Here is a 25,580-nt window from a genome sequence, read left to right as displayed (position 1 = left end):
TTTTAATCGCATCTTAATTCTGCAAAGGTTTACACACATACTTAACTTCATGAACAGCAAATAGTCCCATTGGCTTCAATGCATAAGTTTCAGTTAAGCTTGTGGATAAATCTTTGCAGGATCGTGGTCTCAGACTGTTAATTTTGCACAGTATAGATTTCAAAGATATATTCGACCATGTGAAAATTGTGAAACCACGTGAAATTTAAAAAGCTAACTTTTACAGAACAAACTAAATGCAGCACAACAAGGGAATTGAAATTCTAAGATTGCTGGGAACTATAGTTCTGAATTCCTTTATTTTAGTAAAATCTCATATTTAATATTGCATTAATGTAGGTTTCTTTAATCAATGGGCCAAATTAAGCCCTGATGCAACTCTAATTACTTCAATAGTTATGCAATGGATCCATTTGTGATGATGTTAGGTTGATTTAATTTTCAGTTTTTTCATGTTATGTTATGTCTGAAGATTATACTAAGCCTTTAACAAGAAAAATCTTTTATTAAAATTGCATTTGAAACGTACCCATGCCCTTTTGACTATTTGTTAGAGAAACAGGAGGAAATAAGCGAAGATTGTAGACACCTGTATATCAATAATATGTTTATAACCTTAAATATAGTGTTCATTCCCCATTAACATTATAACTAAAAATTAAATGAACCTAACATTGTAACAAATGGATCCATTGCATAATTATTGAAGTAATTAGAGTTGCATCAGGGCTTAATTTGGCCCATTGATTAAAAAAAACCTACATTAATGCAATATTAAATATGAGATTTTACTAAAATCAAGGAATTCAGGACTATGGTTCTCAGCAATCTTAAAATGTCAATTCCCTTGTTGCACATACTGTACAATAGGAGTCTTTCACCCAAGATCCCATAATGCTTGTTTACTTGCTTACTTGTTGCCAAATATTTGTTAAATTAATATGAATTAAAAGACTTAAGATTAAAATAATTGAAAATGTGAATGTTGAAATTCTAACCTGCGGCATTATTTGTACAACACAATGACTTATATGCCACTGTTTTATAGTTCTGGTACAAAACAAAATCTGATATTTGAATACCCATTTTCACAGCAATACAGCATGTGAACTCTATGGACAATCCAAAATGTTTGAGCATGTTTGTGTGCACTTGGCAAGTGAGAACTATGGAAGAGCTTAATTATTTTGCAGGATATGAGAGTGAGATAAGAGATTGTAAGTATCCTTCAATCTGAAAGTGCATTTACTTCTTGAGAGCACACTACTAGTCAGAACATATAAAGAGTAGTTACACAGGAGTCCATATTTGGGGTTGGGCTGTGCCGAGAGATAGACAGATTAACAAATGAAATGAGAGAACTGCATATGTTTTGGTGGGTTGGTTTTGGTTTTCTGAACAGTTACTTAAAAGTTACGTGTTTCATGTGACGTGTACCTCACATCCATAGACTGAACCTCATCTGTTGAATCATCCATGCTGTTAGATTTCCCATCAATGGCTTCCAGCTGAATAAGCCCCGTAACTGACTTAAGTCCATTAGAAAATATATCTCGAGAAAGTGTTTCAACAGCAGCACATCCTAAGCCTTTACTCTCCTGGCAGGCTGTCAGTCCATTGATTTCTATAAAAGAACCTCATTAGGAAGCAATAGCAGTGTTTATATTTAAAAATCACAAAGTTATTTGAGTCATAGAAAAGAGACGAAAGTGACCCATCATATTATCTTGTCAATCACCCTGCTATTGTAGGACACTTTGAAAAAGAAACAAGATAATATATAATCTTTTACAACATGCACAGAGAAGCCCTAGAGAAGGGGAAAAAATACGGAAAAGTCACACTTCACTATTTACACATTTTTCATTTATCATTCTTTAATATATATATATGCTGTTAGCAAACCAAATTAAATGCAAAAGGGATTGTATTTTAAAACAATGTTTAAAAAGCATGTCAAGCTTGGCTGTAGGGGAGAATATTTCTAGAGAATCTACAAAACAGGAATGTAGACTACAATGAACAAAGAAATCTACAGGCTAGAATAACTTTTATATAAATGCTATCTGGGACATGCTGTAGAGTAGAATATTACCCATCAGGATAGTTGTCTTCTGCTTCTACATCAGGGATAGGCAGCCTTTGGCATGCGGCCCACCAGGGTAAGCCCCCTGGTGGGCCGGGCCAGTTTGTTTACCTGCCGGATCCGCAGGTTCGGCTGATCGTGGCTCCCACTGGCCGAGGTTCGCCGTCCCAGGCCAATGGGGGCTGCGGGAAGCGGCACGGGCTGAGGGATGTGCTGGCTGCCACTTCCCGCTGCCCCCATTGGCCTTGGAGCGGCGAACCGCGGCCAGTAGGAGCCACAATCGGTCACACCTGCAGATGCAGCAGGTAAACAAACCAGCCCGGCCCGCCAGGGTGCTTACTCTGGTGGGCTGCGGGCCAAAGGTTGCCGATCCCTGTTCTACATTTACCATACTTTGGTAAATCAAAGATGTTCTATTTTCTTATGTTTAACATATTTACACACAAATGTATCTGTTCCTTTTCTGAATGAAAACACAGCATCTGTGACAATACAGCACTATCTGAGGTTATGGATTTTTGTTTTCAAGTTATCAAGACTGAATATTGGTCAAAACAAAAATGAAGGGCTTTTACCTGTTTGATTGAGAGCAAGAGTTTTTGGTTGCTTTTCCACAGTCAAAGTTGATGGTATCTCCAGTTTTGGCTCTTCCTTCTGTAACCAAATAATGTTTAAGCTGCATTAGATGCAAGGTCCTAAGATTCAGGGAATTGACTGGACTCAGAACCTTTAAAAAACTCTGCTGGTTAATACACAATTGTTCCTAGAATGCTTTTTCTCAATTACATTCAAGCACATAAAACAAAAACTACAACACACATTTTATCTTTAGGCTGCATCTATTATAGAAGTATTCCCTACACTGCCAGAGTAGTTACTCAGAGTACATATGGCCTTGTGAAATTATCCTCAGGTCCCCTTTTGGGATGCAGAGGCACAAGGTGTGAGAGGAAGACAAAGGGAAGAGCAGAGGCTCAAGTGATGGTGGCAGGGGAGTGCCAGAAGGAGATCAGAAAGTTGACTGAGATGGATGGGGAAATCCTGCATGGCTGGGAGAATGGGGGTTGAAGAAAGACAAGATGCAAGGGATGTAGTTTAAATTAGGCCACAATTTTATTAACTCATTTTGGAAATACCTGGCAAGGATTGTATGGTGCTGATCATTCTTTCCTTAATAATTCCCACCTATCTGCAAAGGCTGCCAACAGCCCTCTGGACTTCCTGCCTGGCCCTAGCGCATTGCTGGTCCTCATTGCCCTTCTCTCATATGAAGGTTAAGAAGGGGTGGGGATACAAGATTGTCTTCCTGCTAGACCAGACGGTAGGAGTTCCACTTCCCGAGGAGATGCCCTTCCCATATATCCACTTCCAACTGGTTCATCAGGGAACCGGATCCTCCATGCAATGAGTAACTTCACTGGATACCTACTAAGCTGAGACAACTTGAACCTTTCCTCCTGACCTGCCCCACCAGGTCCCTACGCTGCAGAAAACCCCCTCAGAAAACCACTCCATCTCAGCCACTCTGGCAGTGAGAGAATTTCCTTCCCAGGCCCCAAAAAAGAAGCTGGTGTAATGTCCGCCATAGACAATAAAACCCAATCTTACTATGATCCATGGGTGGGAGGTACTGTCCTTGGGAATGAAATATAAATACTAGGGCTGTCAAGTGATTAAAAAAATTAATTGCAATTAATCGCACTGTTAAACAATAATAGAATACCATTTATAGAAATATTTGTGGATATTTTCCACATTTTCAAATATATTGATATCAATTACAACACAGAATACAAATTGTACAGTGCTCACTTTATATTTATTTTTGATTATAAATATTTGCATTGTAAAAATAAAAACTCGTATTTTTCAATTCACTTAATACAAGTACGGTAGTGCAAACTCTTTATCGTGAAAGGTCAACTTACAAACGTAGGATTTTGTGTTACATAGCTGCACTCAAAAACAAAACAATGTAAAACTTAAGAGCCTACAAGTCCACTCAGTCCTACTTCTTGTTCAGCCAATCGCTCAGACAAACAAGTTTGTTTACATTTGCAGGAAATAATGCTGCCCGCTTCTTGTTTACAATGTCATCTGTAAGTGAGAACAGGTGTTCGCATGGCACTATTGTAGCCAGCGTTGCAAGATATTTACGTGCCAGATGCGCTAAAGATTCATATGTCCCTTCGTGCTTCAACCATCATTCCAGAGGACCATGCGTCCATGCAGATGATGGGTTCTGCTCATCATCCAATCCAATCATCCAATCCAAAGCAATGCATACCAATGCATGTTTATTTTCGTCTTCTGAGTCAGATGCCACCAGCAGAAGATTGATTTTCTTTTTTGGTGGTTCGGGTTCTGTAGTTTCCACATCAGACTGTTGCTCTTTTAAGACTTCTGAAAGCATGCTCCACACCTCGTCCCTCTCAGATTTTGGAAGGCACTTCAGATTTTTAAACCTTGAGTCAAGTGCTGTAGCTATCCCTAGAAATCTCTAAGGATTTCTCTGGTACCTTCCCTGTGTTTTGTAAAATCTGCAGTGAAAGTGTTCTTAAAATGAACAACATGCTGGGTCATCATCCAAGACTGCTATAACATGAAATATACGGCAGAATGCAGGTAAAACACAGAGCAGGAGACATAAAATTCTCCCCCAAGGAGTTCAGTCACAAATTTAATTAACGCATTATTTTTTTAACAAGCGTCATCAGCATGGAAGCATGTCCTCTGGAATGGTGGCCAAAGCTTGAAGGGGCATACGAATGTTTAGCATATCTGGCACGCAAATATCTTGCAATGCAAACTACAAAAGTGCCACGTGAATGTTTGTTCTCACTTTTAGGTGACAACATTGTAAATAAGAAGTGGGCAGCACTATCTCCCGTAAATGTAAACAAACCTGTTTCTCTTAGTGGTTGGCTGAACAAGAAGCAGGCCTAAGTGGACTTGTAGGCTCTAAAGTTTTACATTGTTTTGAGTGTTAAAAAAAAAATCTACATTTGTAAGTTGCACTTTCACGATTAAAAAGATTGCATTATGGTACTTGTATCAGGTGAATTGAAAAATACTATTTCTTTTATCATTTTTGCAGTGCAAATATTTGTAAGAAAAATGATATAAAGTGAGCACTGTATTCTTTGTTGTAATTGAAATCAATATATTTGAAAATGTAAAAAACCACTCAAAATATTTAATAAATTTCAGTTGGTATTCCGTTGTTTAACAATGCGATTAAAACGGCGATTAATCATAATTAATTTTTTTAATCGCTATTAATTTTTTTAGTTAATCGCATGAGTTAACTCTGATTAGTCGACAGCCCTAATAAACACCTTTGTGACACAGAGGCCCACTGGTGGTTCACTACTCTGTGTCAGCAACTCATCAGGCCTGACATACTCACTACACCTCACACACAGTTGTCATGATATATACCCCAAAAGTGGCATGTAATATATCATTTGAAAACTAGTAACTCACTGATCATTAATATTCTTGTATGATGTATGCATGAAGTGTCTAAGAGAGTTATGGATATGTGCTAGAATTATGTTCACAAAAATGTGTTTGGCAAGCAATGCATAAGCACAGATTGCTGTAAACAAAAGAATGTGCATTTGTTTGTCTGATGCACCTGGTCATCAGGCAGAGACAACGAAGGCACATTTACATAAAAGATTTTAAAAAGCCACCAACCTAGCATGTGGGGGAGATATCCCCTGGATGGATCTGAACTTCAATGGTAAGTAACAGAATCAACTGACTGTACACAATATTACAGTATTAGCAAAGTGTACAGTCAGCGGAAGGTTTTTTCTGAAAGCTGATGACACACTGGTGATTAATATAATTGTGAAATGTACATATTAACAGTCTACGAGAAAATATGGATACTTAAGGACATTATGCTTTAAAGTCTGTAACTAAAAGCAGGGAAAAACAGGTTTCTCCCAGACAGGAGAGAAGTCAGCTATCTATCTGTCTCCAATGACATTAAGCGAGGTGTGACCAAAAATAATGGAAGCACTATTTACATACGAATCAGCAGGGGGATGGGAAGTCCACAGGAAGGGAAGAACAGCATGACGTAATCCTGGGTCTGGGGACAAAAGAGTGAGTTTGGGAAGATAATATAAGGCAAGAGGAAGAAGCCATCATGGCATCCATCACTAGGCCAGAGCTCTTGCAAGCCGACAAAGATAAGTCCTTGAACCAAGGGGGCTGAAGTTTCTGGGAACTGAATATAAGCGAGAAACCTGCTTAGGCAAAGATCTGTCACCTAGGAAGACAAGGGAAACCAGCCCCTTGTACTTCTGTGGAAGGTCCTGACTGAGAGAAAGTCAGGCATAGCTGGAAAGAAAAAGCTTGGTAAGAAATCTACCTCAAACAAAGGCTATAGCTTGTTGAGTTAAGTCTTAGCCACTAGAAAGTGTATTTTATTCCTTCTATTTGGTATCACTTAACCTATGCCCTTTTGTTAATACCCTTGTTTTATACCCCAACTCCTCAGTGGTATGTTTGAAGGGAAGGGTGTATTTACCCCAATTAAGGTAAAAAGCTCTAATTTGCTTTTGTCTCTTTGAAGACACAAACGAACTATATTATTTCTCCGAGCGTTCCAGGAGAAGTCAGGACACTTCAGGGCAGACAGTTTTGGAGAAATTGGAGACTGGTGGTATGTTGGGGTCACTTGGCGAGCAGTAACCAAGGCTGCTGGAGACCAGTGTGTGGCTATGGTGAAACAAGCAGGCAGTTGGAGTCAGAGTTGCTGAACCAGGGCTCTTACCACACGGATAGTCAGGGCACGCAGGGTCACTGGGCAGATCGTGGCACAACCCCTTACTGGTCAGGGATTGCACTCGAAAACCTCCTCCCTCCCCAAGGCGTCTATGGATTAGTGGCCCACCTGTGCCATTTCTAGTCCTCCCCTGGCTCAAGTGAGGTTCCCCTTCTGCCCCTCAACCCAAAGGAGGGGAACCCTTAAAGGAGTCACATCCCCCATTTATTCCCCCTGGCCAGACAACACCTTCCCCTCATATGCCTAATGTCTGGTAGCTTTTAGAGAAATGTAGACAGGAGAGAGGATTTTTCTGGTTTTGTCTTTTTAAAGAAAACTAGAGCCTCTTAAGCTAAATAAAGAAACAGCTTCCCTAAAAGAAAATTTTATGAAGTAAAAGTCTGAAGTGAGAGTCAAACACTTTACCTCTGTCCATTGAGTGCTGGTGCATCATCAGGCACCTCTGCTCTGCTGTTAATCCCACCCCATGATCAGAATTAACATGGAGGAGGACAAGAGCTCTATGACCGATTAATTCAACATCATCAAAATGGAGGAGGTGCATTGCATAGGCAAAAGTCACAAAGATACCAGTTCTCAGCACTACAGTTCTGAACTATATATGGCTCACCACCTCCACTGCCTAGGAGAGTAGTACTGACCTCACGGTGCTGCTACAACTATAGTCACTCTTAATTCTAAAATCTAACGGAAAAATAAGAATAGAGCATTTCTAGTCAAAGCATTTATTCTCCAGGGAGCAATCCTACAGTGTCCCTCCCCCTCCCTGCCACCCACACCCACTGGGGAAATATCCTGGGAGCAGGGTGTGTGTGGAGGGGCACTCTGTTCCATACCTTTACTTCTGGTGTTTCACTCTTTCTTGTTCTCTTCATTATTTCATCTATTCGCTAGAAAGCAATGTAAATCAATCACATCAGAAGGTTACAAGGCAGACATGCTATGAAGCTGGGAGAGAGGGCTCATGGGATTGGTAATGGGCAGCAGGGAAGGTTGATTTAACTCTGGTGTCACAAACTTATCTCTGCCCTCACTAGAAAGGAAGACGACAAAAGGTACATCTACACTGCAATAAAAGACCCACAGCATGGCTGTGGCTGGCCTGAGTCAGCTGAATTGGATTTACAGGGCTAAAAATGGCAGTGTAGGTGTTTGAGCTTAGGCGGGAGCCCAGGGCGGGCGGGTCTCAGAGGATGAGCTCCAGCCTGAAGCCAAACACTGCAATTTCTGGCCCTGCAGCCCAAGCCCTGCGAGCCCAAGTCAATTCATCCAGGTTCTGAGACTTGGTGCCGTGGGTTTTTTATTGCAGTGTATATGTACCCAGAGGAGAAGAGGGGAAGAAGAGAAGGGAGCTCTCTTTGCAATCACAATTCCAACAAACTGAATTTCTCACCAGGTGCAAATTAGTAGATAAAAAATAAATAAAAAGGTTTGCGATGATGAACCCCCCCAGTGCCCACTTCCTGAACAAAAAGTTTGTCAGCTGAACTCTAATTGCTCAAGTCTCCAACTACTGCTTCTTCAGACCACAAAGTCATCAGTAGTCCTCTAGTATTGCAATCCATTTGCTATTTAAAATGAAACACTTTATTTTACAGTTGTACAGCTGTAAAATCCTTCTTTTCTGCTTGTTAATTCATCAAATGCATTATGTCTTTGCCCAGAGAGTTATATACTTAAAGTAAACTATTTTAGATTTAAAGACATCACTTCTAGTTCTTGTGTTCCAATGTACAAGTGGTTGACCCTACTAAAGTTAAACCCCTCCAGCCTCCAAGACTAATAATTTGGAATGAAACTGGAAGAAAACACACAAAAGGGAAGGCTTTTATAACAACTTTCCAGGCATCTCTTAACTAAGCTAAAGACAAAGATTTCTAGAAATCTGGGGGAAATTCTGTCCGGCCACCTATGGGCATGCAGTGTGACTAAGCACTACATGGATGCTTTGCAGGGTGTGGGTCTGGAGTTACATAGAAGCACCAGCCATTTCCCTGCTTGAGGGAAACAACTGCAGTAGTGGCCATAGAGTGGCTCTGCTGATGCTCCTCCATTCCCTCAGAGTAGGGTGGGAGGAGAATGCTTTTTCCAACTGGATAACATACTATTTTTTCTGCAGAGTACAAATCCACTTTCTCAATTAAAAACTGCATATTTATTTAAAGCAAACACACTCCTGTTATTGTTTTTAACTTTCTGTGGCTTATAAGTCTGAGTGGGAACCATCACTCTGCTTGTATGTTATACCCGCTTCTCCTACCCTTTGTCTTGTCCATTTAAATTGTAAGCTCCTCAGAGCAGGGACAGCCCAATACTGTGTTTGTACAGTGCCTAGAACGATAGGGCCCCATTCTCAGTGGGCACTTAGGCACTGCCTTAATAATTATTAATTAAAAATAATAATAAAACAACAACAACTAAGTTTGTTACAAACTCTGAGGTACATGTTTCTCCAGGTTGAAAATTAGCTAATCTGGATTAGGTTTTAAAAAACAAACCTTGAACTCTGCCTACTCAACTGAATGTTTGTTTTGGATATTTTGGAGCAGGTTTCTGGATTTATGCATTTAAAATAACAAAGGTACTAGTTCTTTTAAATTGGAGATGAACACCTACCTTCTTTCTCTCCAGTCTTTCTTGCTCAATCTGCTGCATGATTTGTTCCCTTTCCAGCCGCATGTGTTCAGCTGCCTCTCGGGCCTTTGCTTCAGCTTCTTCTCTCTAATTAAAATGCGTAAGCTAAGGTAGAGCCGTTATTTATTTTAGACAAATCATCAGATTCTATAAAATCTTACATAGCCTGCCAGGTATGGATTATCAGCATAACTCTGTCAGCAAGCATCTTACAAAAGAGAAAGAGTAAGAGGTTTCAATTTCATTAGACTGCATGTCCCGTTGTAAAAGGGATCACTGAAGATTACATTTTTTCTAGATTACATTTTATCTTCACTGCAGTGTCCCTCTGCTTTCCACTTGATCTAAGCAGCAATGGACTTTAAGTTATTAAGTGCTCTTCAATAACTTTTCCACACTCGTAGTTTTTTATAACGTTCATAAATAAAGATGGGGTCCCCGTTTTCTGAAATACTGAGCACACCAAGTTTCCAGTGATTCAATTGGAGTTGCTGTTCTCAGAACATCTGAAAATCAGGTCCATTGCTTGTATTTTAGATTTCTGCTCTTTTAACAGGAGTTCTTGCAAGAGATATCTTGTACTATACCTGTTTCTCAAGCTTGGCCTGCAGTTCTTTTTCTTGCTTTTCCTTTAGCATTTTTTCTTCCTCAGCTCTCCTTCTGGCATCCTCTTCTGCTTTTCTCCTAGCTTCTTCCTCTTCACGCCTTCTTTCCTCCTCTCTATCACGAGCTTCTTCTTCTAGGCGAATTCTTTCTTCTTCTGCCTTTCTTTTCAGCTCCTCTCTCTCTAGCCTTCAAAAAAACAGCAGCACATTTAAAAATGCAGCACACGTTGCACTTCGTTTAACACAGAACTCAAAGGCGCACAGAGTGCATCATGCACTGTATGTACAGAACGTAATTTGGCTGCGAATAAACGCTTCTACATACATTTGTATGGAATGGACTCTGACACAATGGAGGGATTGGCCACAACTCCATAATTCAAGTTGCAACCAGGCTTCCATTCTAAGCTTTATTCACCCCATCTAATGTTTTGAAGAATAACATTTCCCTTTGAACACTGATGTGACTAAAGTGGGACAGAACAAGAAACGTGTTTGTAATTTCAACTACAGTATGTAGAACTAACATTTTTCAAGTTTTGAGCAGTTAAAAAGGACCTTTATTCCCACTTTTGCCTTATGATAACCTCACCTCACTCCTGTCCATCTGAGGAATGAAGTTATTTTTGAACATGCAAATGCCCTCCCTTGGTGAAAATAGCGAGAGACAGCCCCAGAAGGAAGGGAAAGCACATACCTGATAATGCCTCCTTCAGAAGCTTGCTAAGCTGTGTGTTTGTGATGCTGTGGGTCTGACAGGTCCCATTTTGGGATCGGGAAAGAATTTTTCCCATTGGGCCAAACTGACTGAGGCCCAATGGTTCAATCTTTTCACCCTCCTCACAGCATCATGGAGTTAGATTAAAAGAAATAGGGTATGGAATTTTAATATTAGCAATTTATAGGAATGGTTAGTTTGTCACAATTTGCAGCTGGTGTCCAGTGTGGCAAAAGGCTAAAAGAGCCAGCTTCCTGAGGTAAGAGAGACCTGGAATTTTGCTGGTGGCCCTTGCATCTCTGGGAAAAGGGGAGACCTGAAATCTTTGCAGACCAAACCTTTGGTATCGTCTAATCCCCTCGGGGGCAGAGGGTGAGAGATTCAGAAGTGGGCTATGACATAGGGGTAGGCTGAGTAGGTTCTCTCCCCAGTTATTAATTATATGATGTGAGACCTGCAACTAAATGTGTGGTATGAGAGAGACCAGGTGGGTGGGACACACATAATGCCCTTCCCCAGCGTTCAGTCAATAAAGTTGTGGCCTGCTGCTTAAATCCATCCCTGTTTTAATTCACTTGGGTGTCCTGCTCAATTCATGAGTGCATGTGTCCAGAAACAATACCTCATGACACGGAGAGCTAAGGGGGTCAGGAGTACAGAAACTCATGTCTATTAGCTCCACAGAGCACGTGGAAGTAAGGATAAAACTCCTATCTTTTGAATTGCTTAAAGTTTCATACTTTTATAAGTAAACTGGCTTTAAAAAAAAAACACCGCCAAGTTTAGAGCCTCAGCACTTCAAATTTTACACACAAAGCTTGACACACTTGACAGGAGAGATTGCACACTACTTTGCATCTGTACGCCTAAAACCTTAAGGAGGTCAGGATAGTTGGGAGCTAACCCTTCCATCCAATGCTAAGCCTCTCATGGTCCTTGGGCTACTTGACTGTCTATGGAGCTTTCTCTCCCCAGTGCAATTTTAGCCTGGCAGCCTAGGGACCACAGAGTGCTTAACAGCTCAGTAAGGAAGCAGGAGGTAGGAGCAGACTGGATGGTACTTGATCTGTAAATAAATAAATCAATTCAGGCTAGAATGAGCTGAGAGCACGGCAGTATCTTCATACTCCCTTAACCACAGGGAAAGTGAGGTGAGGGAAAGGATCTAGTACTGCACTGTGATATGAGACAGTGACTCCTTATTCATAGATTCATAGATTCTAGGACTGGAAGGGACCTCGAGAGGTCATCGAGTCCAGTCCCTTGCCCGCATGGCAGGACCAAATACTGTCTAGACCATCCCTGATAGACATTTATCTAACCTACTCTTAAATATCTCCAGAGATGAGATTCCACAACCTCCCTAAGCAATTTATTCCAGTGTTTAACCACCCTGACAGTTAGGAACTTTTTCCTAATGTCCAGCCTAGACCTCCCTTGTTGCAGTTTAAGCCCATTGGTTCTTGTTCTATCCTTAGAAGCTAAGGTGAACAAGTTTTCTCCCTCCTCCTTATGACACCCTTTTAGATACCTGAAAACTGCTATCATATCCCCTCTCAGTCTTCTCTTTTCCAAACTAAACAAACCCAGTTCTTTCAGCCTTCCTTCATAGGTCATGTTCTCAAGACCTTTAATCATTCTTGTTGCTCTTCTCTGGACCCTCTCCAATTTCTCTGGACCCTCTCCAATTTCTCCACATCTTTCTTGAAATGCGGTGCCCGGAACTGGACACAATACTCCAGCTGAGGCCTAACCAGAGCAGAGTAGAGCGGAAGAATGACTTCTCGTGTCTTGCTCACAACACACCTGTTAATACATCCCAGAATCATGTTTGCTTTTTTTGCAACAGCATCACACTGTTGACTCATATTTAGCTTGTGGTCCACTATAACCCCTAGATCCCTTTCTGCCGTACTCTTTCCTAGACAGTCTCTTCCCATTCTGTATGTGTGAAACTGATTTTTTCTTCCTAAGTAGAGCACTTTGCATTTGTCTTTGTTAAACTTCATCCTGTTTACCTCAGCCCATTTCTCGAAATTTGTCCAGAACATTTTGAATTATGACCCTATCCTCCAAAGCAGTTGCAATCCCTCCCAGTTTGGTATCATCCGCAAACTTAATAAAACTGCCAATATCTAAGTCGTTAATGAAGATATTGAACAAAGCCGGTCCCAAAACAGACCCCTTCTATCAATTGTGAAGGAGCAATGACAAGCTCTGAATTCAATTCCATTCAGTTATCCAGGGGCAGAAGGACAGACACTTTAGATGCGTGGAAGCGTAAAGTGGGGAAAGAGTGAGAAGCCTCTGGCCTTCTACAGGGATAAAAACACACGTTTCTATTGCACTCAATATAAAAAGACTTGAGTAATTAGTTATTTGAGTTAAATTTTTAAAAACATGAGGGCCTAAGCTTAGGCTCCTGAGTAGCTGGCTTGATTTTCAAAAGTTCTGAGCTCCAATAATAGATCTGCTCTTAGGGATTCTCTCTATTACTATGTGTTTGTGTAACCCACACACCTCCTGGGTGTGGTGTTCTGTGCCATTTTGGGGGAGGGGGAGAAGAGAGAGAGACTGACTCTGCTCTATAGCCTTAGCTCTGAGACAGTTGGCTTTTAGCTCATTCACTAAGAGGCTCATGCACTAAGCTCCAAGGGTCCCAGGTTCAATCCAGCCCACTGACGACCAGGGTCTGTCGGCATTACATTTGTACAGTACTTTTTTATAATGGGCCACTGACCTTAGACTTCTGGGTGCTAATGACTACCACCACTAATTTTCTTTTTGTTTTTTTTTAAATGACAGTAAGTACCTTTCCCGCTCTTCTCTCTCCTGTCTCTCCTGTTCTTCTTGTTCTTTCTGCAGACGAGCCTGCCGTCTTTTCTCTGCCAGAATTTTTGTAGCTTCTTCTGCATCAGTAGTTCCTGCTGTGAGCTTCCCTGGTGCAGCATTGTGATTAGAATGTTAGTCAGGAAATGAAAAAAGGAAGCACAGCACATACATATATATACTTTGTAACATGTATTCAATAAGCATGTTATCTTTTCACAGTAGCCTACTGTTTCCCATTCCCCTTATCCACCTCACAAGTACTTTTTTACATCCCTCATGCACTGGAAACTTCTATGGCAGGGTATTTATTTTGTGTATGTCTACAAAGTACCAGGCATTTTAAAGCAGCTGATACAGCCATAGAAATAAGATTAATATAAAAATAACTTCATTGTGTGGTGAAGTATTTAAGATCACAACTGCTGTAGAGATTTAGCTGCATCTAAAAAGAAAGATGTAGACAATATTTTCAGGTGGCATCTACTGTCTAGCTAAATGGACCCTGATCCTGCTCAGACAGAGCCCAGCACTTCAGGGAAGTACCAGACAGAATAAAATTAAGTTCTGAAAACCTGGCTTAAGTGTAAGGAGTATTCAAGGAGCTCATTTTTCTAAGGACTGTTGACTTCACATGATTAGCACAGCTGAAGCTGAAGCACCTTGTTAGCATGAAAAACAAAAATGGAAAAATAAGGGGTTTTTAACTGATCATTTTGATACGAAGAGGATAGTAAAGAAAAAAAAGTTTTAATCCAAAATTGGCAAGATTTTTTTTTTAAAAAAAGGAAACCTATGCCTAGGCTCCTAAATCCATACTTAGGCATCTAAATAAGTGACTTGATTTTCAAAACCGTGCATCCTTCTGCTTCCATTGATGAAAATGACTAACATCATAACTTCCGGCTCTTATTTTTGAAAACCTTGGTCCATGAGATGCATTGATGGGAATCCTCAGTTTGGCCACCTCAAGTTGCATTTTTATAATTAAGAATTTATCCACGTCACCACAATGGAAATTATATAACTAGTGATTTCAATAGATACTGCAAACTTCAGATTTACAAGTAGCTTTAGGAAAAGAAAGAAATGCCCTTGTTTAAAAGCATTGTGTACCTGCAGCGGTTTTAGATATATCCTTGCCACAAAACCCACCTTCACTGCTTTCAGTCTTTCCTGCAGAAGGCACATGTTTCTCAGCAACTGCTTGGCCCACAACCTCCTCAGTGGAAGACAGCTGGGGTTTGTGGCTAGTGGTGTTCTCTTTCTCCTTGTCTGCTTTCTTTTTAGGAGTCTCCTGGCTGAGATTAGAGATGACACGGTGCTTCACAGGAGATGCAGGATATTGTTTAACATTTTTAGGAGACTGTGGATACGTCTTTGTAACTGTCCTGGGGTTGGGGTGGGGTGGAAGAGAAGGAGAGAAAAGTCACACACACACCATTAATTGTATGTGATTTAGTATGAAGTTCTCTCTTAACAGATATTTGCTACTCCTTTCTTGTAGGCTTTGACACAGTATCTCAGACTATCAAAGAAATGAAATGCTAGGAGAGCGTGTTTATTTTTATATATAAATAGAGAGAGAGAGAGAGAGAGAGAGAGAGAGAAAGTAAGTTGTATGTAACTTACTGGCCTGAATTTATTATATATACATACATACATTCCCCACCCCACCCACATCACTACCCTTTAGGAGATGGAATGTAGGACCTGGCTTGTGTGGTTATCAGCTCCTCTACTGGCTGAACCAGTGGAGCTCCTCGTTTAAATCATGTACTAGAGGCCTGTGTTTAAGTGAAATGCATTATTTTGTTTTTATCCATACATCCATCCAATTATTAAGTCAGCTGTTGCCATAGCATTTAAGTGCTGATGCTACTTGTATGAAGTTAAGACAACTACTATGTCTGTATGTCAACTTCCATGGTGTAGCTAGAGAAGCGGTACACTTATGGTGCTTCGCCCCACAGGCAGTACCGGGTTTACCTGGCCCACGATCCAAAGGGGCCCCGGCCTGGCCCGGCCGCTCTTCTCCTCCCGCCCCTGTGGGAACAGAAGCTTGGTGCTGCTGGCTCCTGGAGCTCCTGCTGAAGCAGGGCAGGCTCTGCCGGCAGCTAAGCTCCTTCCCCACCTCTTCCCCCAGCTTGCTATGTTCCTCCCCTCCCCCTCTCCCTGCCGCCAATTAGCTGTTTGCCACCAGGTGGGAGGGGGAAGAGTGGAGCCTCAGCGCGCTCGCCGCTCAGGGGAGGGGGAGGGGGAGAAGGGGTGGGGGCAATGCCTTGGAGAAGGGGCTGTAATTGGGGCATACCCCCTCTAGCCCCCTGCCGTGAGCACCCCGACCCCAGCCCACACCCACAGACCTCTGCCCACCCTGACCCCTGCACCCCCTCACCCCCCCAGCCCCCTGAACCCCCTCACACACATCCAGCCCCCTGCACCCCCTTCACACCCCCAGCCCTTGCCCTGACTCCTGCAGCTCCCTCACACACACCCAGCCCCCCCACACCCTATGCCCTGACTCCTGCACCCCCCCCACATCCCCACCCCCATCCTGAGCACCAAACAGGGGCTCCTGTCCCCCCCCCCATTCCCACCTGCACCCCTCACACCAAACAGGAGCTGCCCCAGGTAAGCGCTCCACACCCCAACCTCCTGCCCCAACCCTGAGCCCCGTCCCTCGCCCTAGCTGCTGGCTAGACTCCACACCCCAACTTTTTTTACAATATTTGGAAAGATCATTAAGTGGTCCATCGAGACCCTCTGTGATTTTCAAATGGTCTGTGGAAAAATAAGTTAGACTACAAGAACAATCAAGGTACCATACTTTATTTTCATTGACTTGCTATTACTTATAGAAGGAGGATGAAGGGAAAAAAAATGAAAAACAGGGGCGGGGGAGATAAGAGAGAATGTTCTTTTTCTTGGCTGGGTCCTAAGGAGGGACCCCAAAAATGAAGCTGGCTGTCACATCACCTGGGCTGGGGATACTGTCTCCAACCTACCTGGGCAGTACAGCAGACATGGTTCTGCCCACTAGCTCCTCTCCACTCCCTAGCCCACCCACCACTTGCTTCCCTCCCTCCCGTCCCCAAGGCTTAGCCCTCTCACTTTTAAAAATGATTGCTTCCTTCCCCCCCCCCCACCCCGGGCTTTTCTTGCAGCCCTGTTGCCAGGTATCCAGTTTTAGACTGGAAACTCCAGTAGAAAATGGGACCTGAGTGTCCGGTTAGCAGTGCTGACTGGAAGCTAAAACTCCAGTTATAGGAGTAACCACATTAGCCTCTGCTCCTCCCACTCCCAACACCCACCTCAGAGAGCTGGAAGAGAACCTGCCCTGCTGCTGCGGGAGGAGGGGCAGCTCAGTGCAGAGAGAGATGAAGAGAATGGGCTAGAACCAGTTAGGTACCCGCTGTATGTGGGCAGGGGCGGGGATGGGGGGGGGGAGAGGAGGGAGATCCTGTTTACCCCCTCCGCAGCCCTGCTGCGCTTGCAGTTTACCCCTGGCCCCTCCCTTGCTCCAGGGACCAACCCTAGCTCCTGCCCCACTGTGCTTTTGCCCCCGGCCCCTTTTACAATCATTCCCCAGGGGGGCCCACAAATATGTTTGGCGCCAGGTCCACAAAAAGTTAATCCGGCCCTGCCCATAGGCTGAAGTAATGGAATCCTTTCTTTGCTACAAATACACTGGAGAGAGAGAGAGAGAGAGAGAGAGAGAGAGAGGCAGGCAAGACTGATATGTGGAAATAACTTGATTAACTAGTTAAAGCTCTGGGAAGATCAGTACAATGCAGTTTCGGAATACCACGCCTACCCCCCTATACAAATTACAGTCCAGATTTTGCATAATCATCTTGAACATAGCAAAGAATTCAACAGACATCACTAGGTTAGATTAATTTTTAAATCTGAGGAGGGACAGATTTCTCTATCTTCTCAACTAGCCCCTTAGTATATAGGAATAATTTTCTGGGGGTCAAAGCATGGCATCCCTAGACTCTGTTTGTTTGTCAGAGGGTGGAGATGGATGGCAGGAGAGAGATCACTTGATCATTACCTGTTAGGTTCACTCCCTCTGGGGCACCTGGCATTGGCCACTGTCGGTAGACAGGATACTGGGCTGGATGGACCTTTGGTCGGACCCAGTACGGCCGTTCTTATGTTCTTATGTTATCAACGGTTGGAAATGGGCCATCCTGATTATCACTACAAAAGGTTTTTTTTCTTCTGCTGCTAATAGCTCATCTTAATTAATTACCTTTGTTAAAGTTGGTATGGCAACATCAATTTTTTCATGTTTTCTGTGTATACATATTTTCCTACTGTATCTTCCACTGCATGCATCCAATGAAGTGGGTTTTAGCCCACAAAAGCTTATGCTCAAATAAATTTGTTAGTCTCTAAGGTGCCACAAGTATTCCTAGTTCTTTTTATGTAATTTAGGTATCCAAGTTCTATTTTCAGAAGTGATGTAGGAACTTCGGTGCCTAATTTTCATGGAAAGTCATTTTTCAAAATGGGACTTAGGTCCCTTTAAAAGATATGCCCCTAGTCTAGATAGGGCTGGTGGTGGTGGTGGGGGGATTGTGTATCCAAACAACTTCTTTCACAGTCCACTCTCCAAGCAGAGTCTATTGACAGAAATTTCCCTTTTTTGTTCTTTGCTGTGTCCCTGCACTCCCCTTCTATCTGTGTGTGTCCAAATTTCATTTCAGTTAGAATGTAAACTGTTTGGGGAAATGACCTTGTTTTATTCACATTGAAAATACCATGCACACCAATGGCACAAAATAAATAAATTAAGTATATCAGCTACATAGGGAAACCCTTTTAGCTTTCATGTGTTTGTGCGTGTGTGTTAATGTTCAACATTAAAGCTAAAACCATCCCTATATTTTTTATTTAATAAAATAAAATTTGTAAATAAAAATTGATAGCCATCCCTCAGTCTATACTTTTCCTTTGCAAAGAGGATATTATTTCCCAACCAGATTGCATTCACCCTCTACCTCAGTTTCTTGGATCACCTTTTCCATTTCAGAACACATTTCTGGCAAATCTGTTTTAGTCGTGGCAGGAGGAGAAACAGTCATATAACTAAGGCTGAGTCATCACTTTTAGCATTACCAAAGCAGTAATTATATTCTGATTAAGGGATGACGACAGGTTTATATTAAAGAGGTTGGTAGGGAAGGAGCTTAGTAATGAGCAATTAAATCTCGATCTACTTTGAGGACTATGACAGAAGAACTGCACAGCATACTACACTGGAGCCAAAACGTGAGTTAAAATGGTAACTTGAGGAATAAATCTCTCTACATTTTATTTTGTGGTTGTCTGATGAGAGGAAAAGAGAACAGTGGTTTACTTGTTTTGATATTTGCAAAAAGCCAGAAATAAAACCTATAACAACTGTAAAAAATATTGCACCGTGACAGAGGAACAGCTGTTAAACAAAATTTATATCAGCAATAAGAATCTGTATTCTGAAGTTTTCAAATCCCACATTAGGTGCCAGTCAGAAATATATAAAAAGGAACATTGCTTTGATTTGATGGTTTTCTCTTTGCATTTAAGAGCACCATAAATTGACACTTCTAGCATTCCTCTATTCCAAGATGCCAGCAGGGGTCATTATTTGAAGCAAGTTTCTCTTCTTCTTTTTTCTCTTTACTGAAAGGCTGAACCAAAATGTGTACAGCCCTGAGTGGATACAAAAATTTGTACCCGCATCTGATCTGCAAAAATTGTCTGCAGATCTCCGCAGGTTTGCAGGGATCTATAATAGCTCCACAGGTCACCGCGCAGTGACTCAGGGGTATGCCAAGCACCCGCTTCCCAACTGCCCTCCACTTCTCCCCAGAGACCTCCTGCCCTGCCGCCCACGTTGTATCTCCTTCCCCACTCCGGGCAGGGAGGCTACAATCCTGGGCACTCATATGCAGCACCGCCCTCCCAGTGGGAGGCTTGGACACCCCTACGCAGCTGCAGTGGCTCTAACACCCGCAGACCAGGCTGGGATAGACAGTGGCAACAACTACTCTCCTCACCATGCCTGCAGTTGCTGCCCACTAATTTAAAGTACAACCACACCTCTTTCAAAATGGCATTTCACTCATTCCCTTCTGGGAGTTGTAGTTCACCTCCACTGTCTGAGCAAGCTGGGGACAACTCCTCCCACATTGCCACTTATTGCAGCCAGCTGCTCTGTGATTCAGAGAGCCGAGCTGGAGCCTGAGGGCTGGGTGACAGCCACTCCATTCAGGTGAGCGTGTGATGCAGAGTCTTGGGGCTGGTCTACACTGGGGGGAGGGAGGGGATCGATCTAAGATACGCAACTTCAGCTACGCAAATAGCGTAGCTGAAGTCGAAGGATCTAAAATCGAATTAGGGGTCCACACGGGGGTGGGGGTCGACGGCCGCGGCTCCCCCATCGACTGCGCTACTGTTGCTCGCTCCGGTGGAGTTCCGGAGTCGATGGGGAGCACGTTCGGGGATTGATATATTGTGTCTTAATGAGACGTGATATATCGATCCCCGATAGATCGATTACTACCCACCGGATCGGCAGGTTGTGAAGACATACCCTTACACAGATACAAAATTTGTATCCGCAAAAATGGTCTGCGGATACAAAGCAGATATCTGTGGATTTGCAGGGCTCTACAAATGTGTGGATAAAGAATAGGACTATTAGAAAAAATATATATAAATGAATCTTTGGTGTGGTCCATACACTTTCTTTCTTGATGGTTTGGTGGTGGTGTTTTTTTTGTGTGTGTGTGAACTAGAAACAGGGAATGCAATCCTAGAAAGAAGATGGAAGCGTAAGGTACTCTATGACTCACGGGATCAGGCTGAGAGAGAAGAAAATTATACAGAAAAGGATCCTTTATCAATGACAAATAAACCCCAGGAGGAATTGGAAACACAATAAGTTACCTGAATGTAAATATATGAAGCAGGGACAGCTGTGGAAGAGGCATTCTCCTCCCATCTACAGCATGGAATTTTTCTGATAGGCTAATTAACATACTCACCTTTCCTCCCTGTTCTGACAAACCTTCCTTTGGCAGTGTTCTAGGGGCAGCTGGTGGAGAGCCCCTGTCCGCGTAACTCTTGCTGTCGCTGCACTGACATGGCACCAGAAGAAGCAGAGCAAGGGTAAACACCAACACAGGGGCACAAGCCCTCCAGAGGTTCTGAGGATTCACTGGTTTTTGTGGGTCAACACCTGCCACTTCTGAGGGGGGAAGATGACCCCCCGCATGGCAGAAGAATGTGTAGGAAACTTCACAGGAGGAGTTCTGAGGTTATTTTAGCTGAAGCAAGGACAGGTGAGACATACGTCCTGCTGCACCAGAAGATTCATAAGGCTTCAAAATACACAAGAACAAAAAAAAATAAAAAAATCTAGATCTCTCAGTGTGTGCCAGTCAAAGGTCACATCCAATTTATCTAAAGGGAGTAGGGAAGAGAACAATGTGTTGCTTTAAAAGCCAGATTCACAATAGCTCATGAATTGGAAGAAGTTGCTGTAGATTAGAAGGTGGATATTAAATCAGAAATGAACAGCTCAGACATCCTGTTTGTTTTACGTCCACTTTAGTTCAAACCCAAGAGACTGCCATACTTTCAGGTTTTCTTTTTGAAAGGATGCTGTCAGACATACTATTCTTTAGCATTAACATGTCTGCTTTTTATGGTTCATAATTTGTAATATTTTCTCAAAAGCCTGGATGCAATTTTTCCCCATTGCCAGAATTTGGTTCATTTCTTCCTTTCATTTCTAATAGTTAAGGCTAAGATTATGTCACAGAGGTCGCGGAAGTCACAGAATCCGTGACTTCCAGCAACCTCCATGACATTGGGGCCCCGCAGCTGACCAGCCACTGCTGGCAGGGGGGAACCCGCAGCAGCCCAGCTTCTGCAGGCAGTAGGGGACCCTCCCACAGCTGCCCAGCAGCTGCGGGTGACAGGACCCCACGCAACTGACCAGCCACCGGCTGCTGCCAGCGACCCCTGAGCTGCCCAGCCGCCACCGCTGGCAGGGTTCCCCCTGCAGCTGCTCAGTCACTGCAAGCAGCCAGGGCCCCCTCCCCAACAGCTCCCAGCCAGCGGCAGAGATACCCCAGAGCCGCTCAGTGGTCACGGGTGGGCAGGGGGCCCCCCACAGCTCCCCAGCCTCCACTGCTGGCAGCTCCGCCCCCTCCTCCCCGCGCAGCTCCCCTGCCGCCATGGGTGGCAGGAAACCCTCCACAGCTCCGAGCCCTGCTGGGGGCCCCTTCCAGCCACTGGGCAATGATATCCCTTGCAGCTCTCAGCTGCGGGGTGTGTGTGTGTGTGTGAAGTAGGAGGCAGGGTGCTAGACCCTCCTCCCTCCCCATTTTGTCAGGGATGTTTTTAGTAAGAGTCAGGGACAGGTCACGGGCTTCCGTGATTTTTTATTTATTGCCTGTGACCTGTCCCTGCCTTTTACTACAAATATCCATGACAAAATCTTAGCCTCACTAGTAGTGCACAAACCAACACTGCTTTGCCTGGCTTTACTACTTTGTTTGAATAGCCTCATCAGTTAAGACAACACAGCTCTGAAACTGGTGTTCTCAGCATGAGTGCCTTCTGTTAGCTGACTATCTGTGAAGCAGGTAAACTTTAAATATTGTAGATCCAACAATTAATATGTGGCTTTATTTTATTTCTCTCCCTCCCTCAGTCAAGACAATGTTGGGTTGAAAATCAAGGTAGCATACTGAATGGATTAAACAGTGGCTAACTGATGGATCTAAAAATGTAACTGTTAACAGGGAATTAATCACTGAACACAGCTATTTCTAGTAGGGTCTTGTAGGGATCTTTTCAAAACTGATTTCAATACCATTCCACATACAGTTATGGCCATGATCCTTCAATTTGATCCATGAAGACAGATCCTGAGCCCATATAGAAGCCCTCCGGCTTGAGGGGGACATTGCAGAGATATAAGGGTCCATCCACATGGATCAAATTGCAGGATTGGGCCATAGTTAGTAAGCTTGACTGGCAACAAAAATCTAAATTGGACTAGCAACAGACGCCAGAGAGTACTGGTAAACAAATACAGATCAGATCAAGAAGACGACGACCCAACGAGAACCATCATTGGGTTCACTTTTCCATTTTTTTTTTAAATACACTGTACATCAAATGTCCTACGGGAAACAATATGTTACAAAAATGAAAATTTGCAGATGCTTGAACAGGTAGGGGCCTGTCAGTTCCCAGGAGGACATTGGCTGGTCCCAAAGAAAGTTAGAAGAAATGGAGACTTGTGCAGACCGACAGATCAAATGTAAACAAGGGAACAATAATTTTAAATGGACACATGCTTCCAGACACGGATCTGAGAGATAATCTAATGTCCTGAACAGATGACTTGGGGCCAAAACTTCTGCTTTCAATTCCTAGCCCTGGCCCTTTATGGCTTATGGCAAGTCAATTAGGGCTAAATCCTGCTTGCTCCACTCAGGCAAGTAGTCCCACTGAGTGCAGTGGAACATCTCACTTGAGTAAAGGCAAGCCCAATGCGGCGGCCCTCAATCACTCAGTCTATCCATAAAATAGGGTAATAATACTTATCTACCCACCCTTACAGGAATGTTATGAAAATTAGCTGATATTTTCAAGATCTTTGAAGATGAAGAGAGCTATAAAAGTGCTAAGTATTATTGACCTGGGGAAGAATCTTGAAGGTGATAAACACTTAAAATAATCAATATCTGACAACTGGGAAATTAAAAAGAATTCCTTGTTTTTGCCAAGCTATCCCACGCTGTCAACTTCCCTGCCCATTAACAGACTTCCATATTAAGTTAAGATTATTGTTCTAAACTTTTCTGTGCTTCGTGTCATTTCCTGTCTCATCTGTAATTTCACACAACTTTATATACTTCCTCTTGTCTTCTAATTAGTGTTCTTTTGGTATCTCCTTTATTCCCCATTTTGCCTCATCATCATATTATCACTCTTTCCATTCTTCTTGTACTCCTGGGGGAATTCTGTGCCCCTGCACAATGCAGAATTTTGAAGAAATTAACATGCATGCAGAACCCAGCTTGCCCATAGAAGATACTGCCAGGGGTGGGAGAGGGAGCTAGAGGGTTCCTGGCAGCGGCAGTTCCCTGCATGCTCTGAGGGAAGGAGAGAGTGGTGCGCCGGAAACTCCGTGCAAGTCTGGGACTGAGCATCAAGCTGTTTCTCCTGCTGGATTCCTGGGCCAGGGCTGGCCCACAACATTTTGGCACCTGAGGCGGGGAGCTCAAATGACACCCTCAGGCCCCCTCGCTTGGGCCAAAAACTTTGAAGGTCTCAATTCTGCCTTCTTCCTGTTCTACTCCTCTCATGGTACTGCTCTGCTACCTACCCCAATAAAAGAGAACTAACAACTTAAAATGCCTTGTTCAAAAATTTTAAGTAACACTTAACTTTCAAATGCCTGAACAGCAAATGTAACTTTTCTTGTCTACATAGTCAACTCTGGCATTTGTATCTGTTTGAATAATCAAAGTGGTGCTTTTTGTGCCTTCTTGGTTGCAAAGATTTGAACTGCTTCCTGAAGGTTAACAGTCTGGGCCTGCTCATGATCTATTGAGATGGTTGCAAGGCCGACCAACCTCTCCTGTGTCATTGTGGAGTATAGATGTGTTTTTATTAACTTCAGCTTGGAGAAGCTGCGTTCTCCACTGGCAACTGTTACAGGAAGTGTCACAAGTATGCACAGAGCAACAAAAGCATTTGGAAAGAGGGTGGTCATCTTAAACAGCCTTTGGAGTTTATCCTTCTGAAATGCATCTTGAAAGGGCTTTCAGTTCATCACCTAAATCACTTGCATCAATATCATGCATATCATCATGTGTCAACACTGTCTCTAGTGCCCTGCATTGCGGGTATAGGTCTTCTTCAGGTATAGTCAGGAGTTCTGGAATATCATACAACGTCCCAAATATATGGCTGTGTTCCTTGAGCTGCATGAAACATTCTTCAACTGACTGTATTCACACACAATCTAGCACTCGGTTAAAAAAATCAACTTTGAATTATTGTTTGGGGTCTCTTATGGGATTATCCCGTGCCTCGTAATCAAAATGTCTTCGTCGGTGACTCTTGTATTCTTGAATGGGTGGGAAAATAGCTTCAGTGTGAAGTTCCTCTGCCAACTTCTGTGCATTCTTCAGAACGTTTTGAAATCCCACAACTGACCGCTAAGACTGCAGGTATGACTTTGCTTTGTCCAGTTGTTCCGTTGCTCCAGATATATCAAGGTCAACACCTTGGAGTCTCTTGCTTACGACATTTATTTCAAACAGTCTGTCATGCCACAACACTAAGCCACACAGAAATTTGAAGTTATGTATGTTTCTGGTGATTCCATTTCCCTCTTCCACTGTTCTCCCACGAACAGTTTCTGTCATAGCATTATCCTCCATAATGGCAACTATGACATCATCTATCTTCCCAATTTGGTGTTTGATAGGCTTTATTGCCTCCACTCTACTTTCCCATCGTGTTGCACTCAGTGATTTCAGGGTCAGAGAGGATGTTCCCAGATGTTGGTGGAGAGAAAAATATATAGATGCTTTGCATTACATTAAAAAATTCAGCAGCCTCATTAGAAGCTGATGCTGCATCACTGACCACCAAGATCAATGAATGAGAACTGCATGGGACAAAAAAAGCTTGAGGGTTTAACTCTCGGATCCATGTCTGCACTCCTCTGCTCTTTCCTCTCATGTTGGCACCATTATTGTTGCCCTGACCACTCAAGTCATATCACAATTCCCGTATCTTCCAGCTTTTTAAGAAGCACATTTGTCATACAAGCTCCTGTAGTATCATCAATGTCAATAAATTCTAGAAAATGCTTTC

The 25,580-nt window shown here is 42.9% G+C and overlaps 1 protein-coding gene across 37 annotated transcripts in view; it reads right to left on the bottom strand.

The window, feature by feature from the left end:
• MAP7D2 (MAP7 domain containing 2) overlaps positions 1-25,580 on the bottom strand; it is a 129,028-nt gene that overhangs the window by 4,697 nt on the left and 98,751 nt on the right. For 20 of the 37 annotated variants that reach the window (XM_065579774.1, XM_065579778.1, XM_065579802.1 and 17 more), the window contains 7 exons: positions 14,793-15,067; positions 13,660-13,786; positions 10,112-10,316; positions 9,507-9,611; positions 7,727-7,780; positions 2,662-2,740; positions 1,438-1,624 (listed from right to left, as the gene is read on the bottom strand). In XM_065579774.1, coding sequence (XP_065435846.1) covers positions 1,438-1,624; positions 2,662-2,740; positions 7,727-7,780; positions 9,507-9,611; positions 10,112-10,316; positions 13,660-13,786; positions 14,793-15,067 — 1,032 coding nt within the window. The remainder of the gene's footprint in view (positions 1-1,437; positions 1,625-2,661; positions 2,741-7,726; positions 7,781-9,506; positions 9,612-10,111; positions 10,317-13,659; positions 13,787-14,792; positions 15,068-25,580) is intronic. The other 17 variants (XM_065579888.1, XM_065579791.1, XM_065579795.1 and 14 more) reach the window with 1 other exon arrangement.

Source organism: Chrysemys picta, chromosome 1 (genome assembly GCF_011386835.1).
Source record: "Chrysemys picta bellii isolate R12L10 chromosome 1, ASM1138683v2, whole genome shotgun sequence".
In the NCBI taxonomy this organism is placed as follows: Eukaryota; Metazoa; Chordata; order Testudines; family Emydidae; genus Chrysemys; species Chrysemys picta.
Note: the sequence above shows the minus strand (reverse complement) of the source record. Positions and strands in the feature narration are given on the sequence as shown.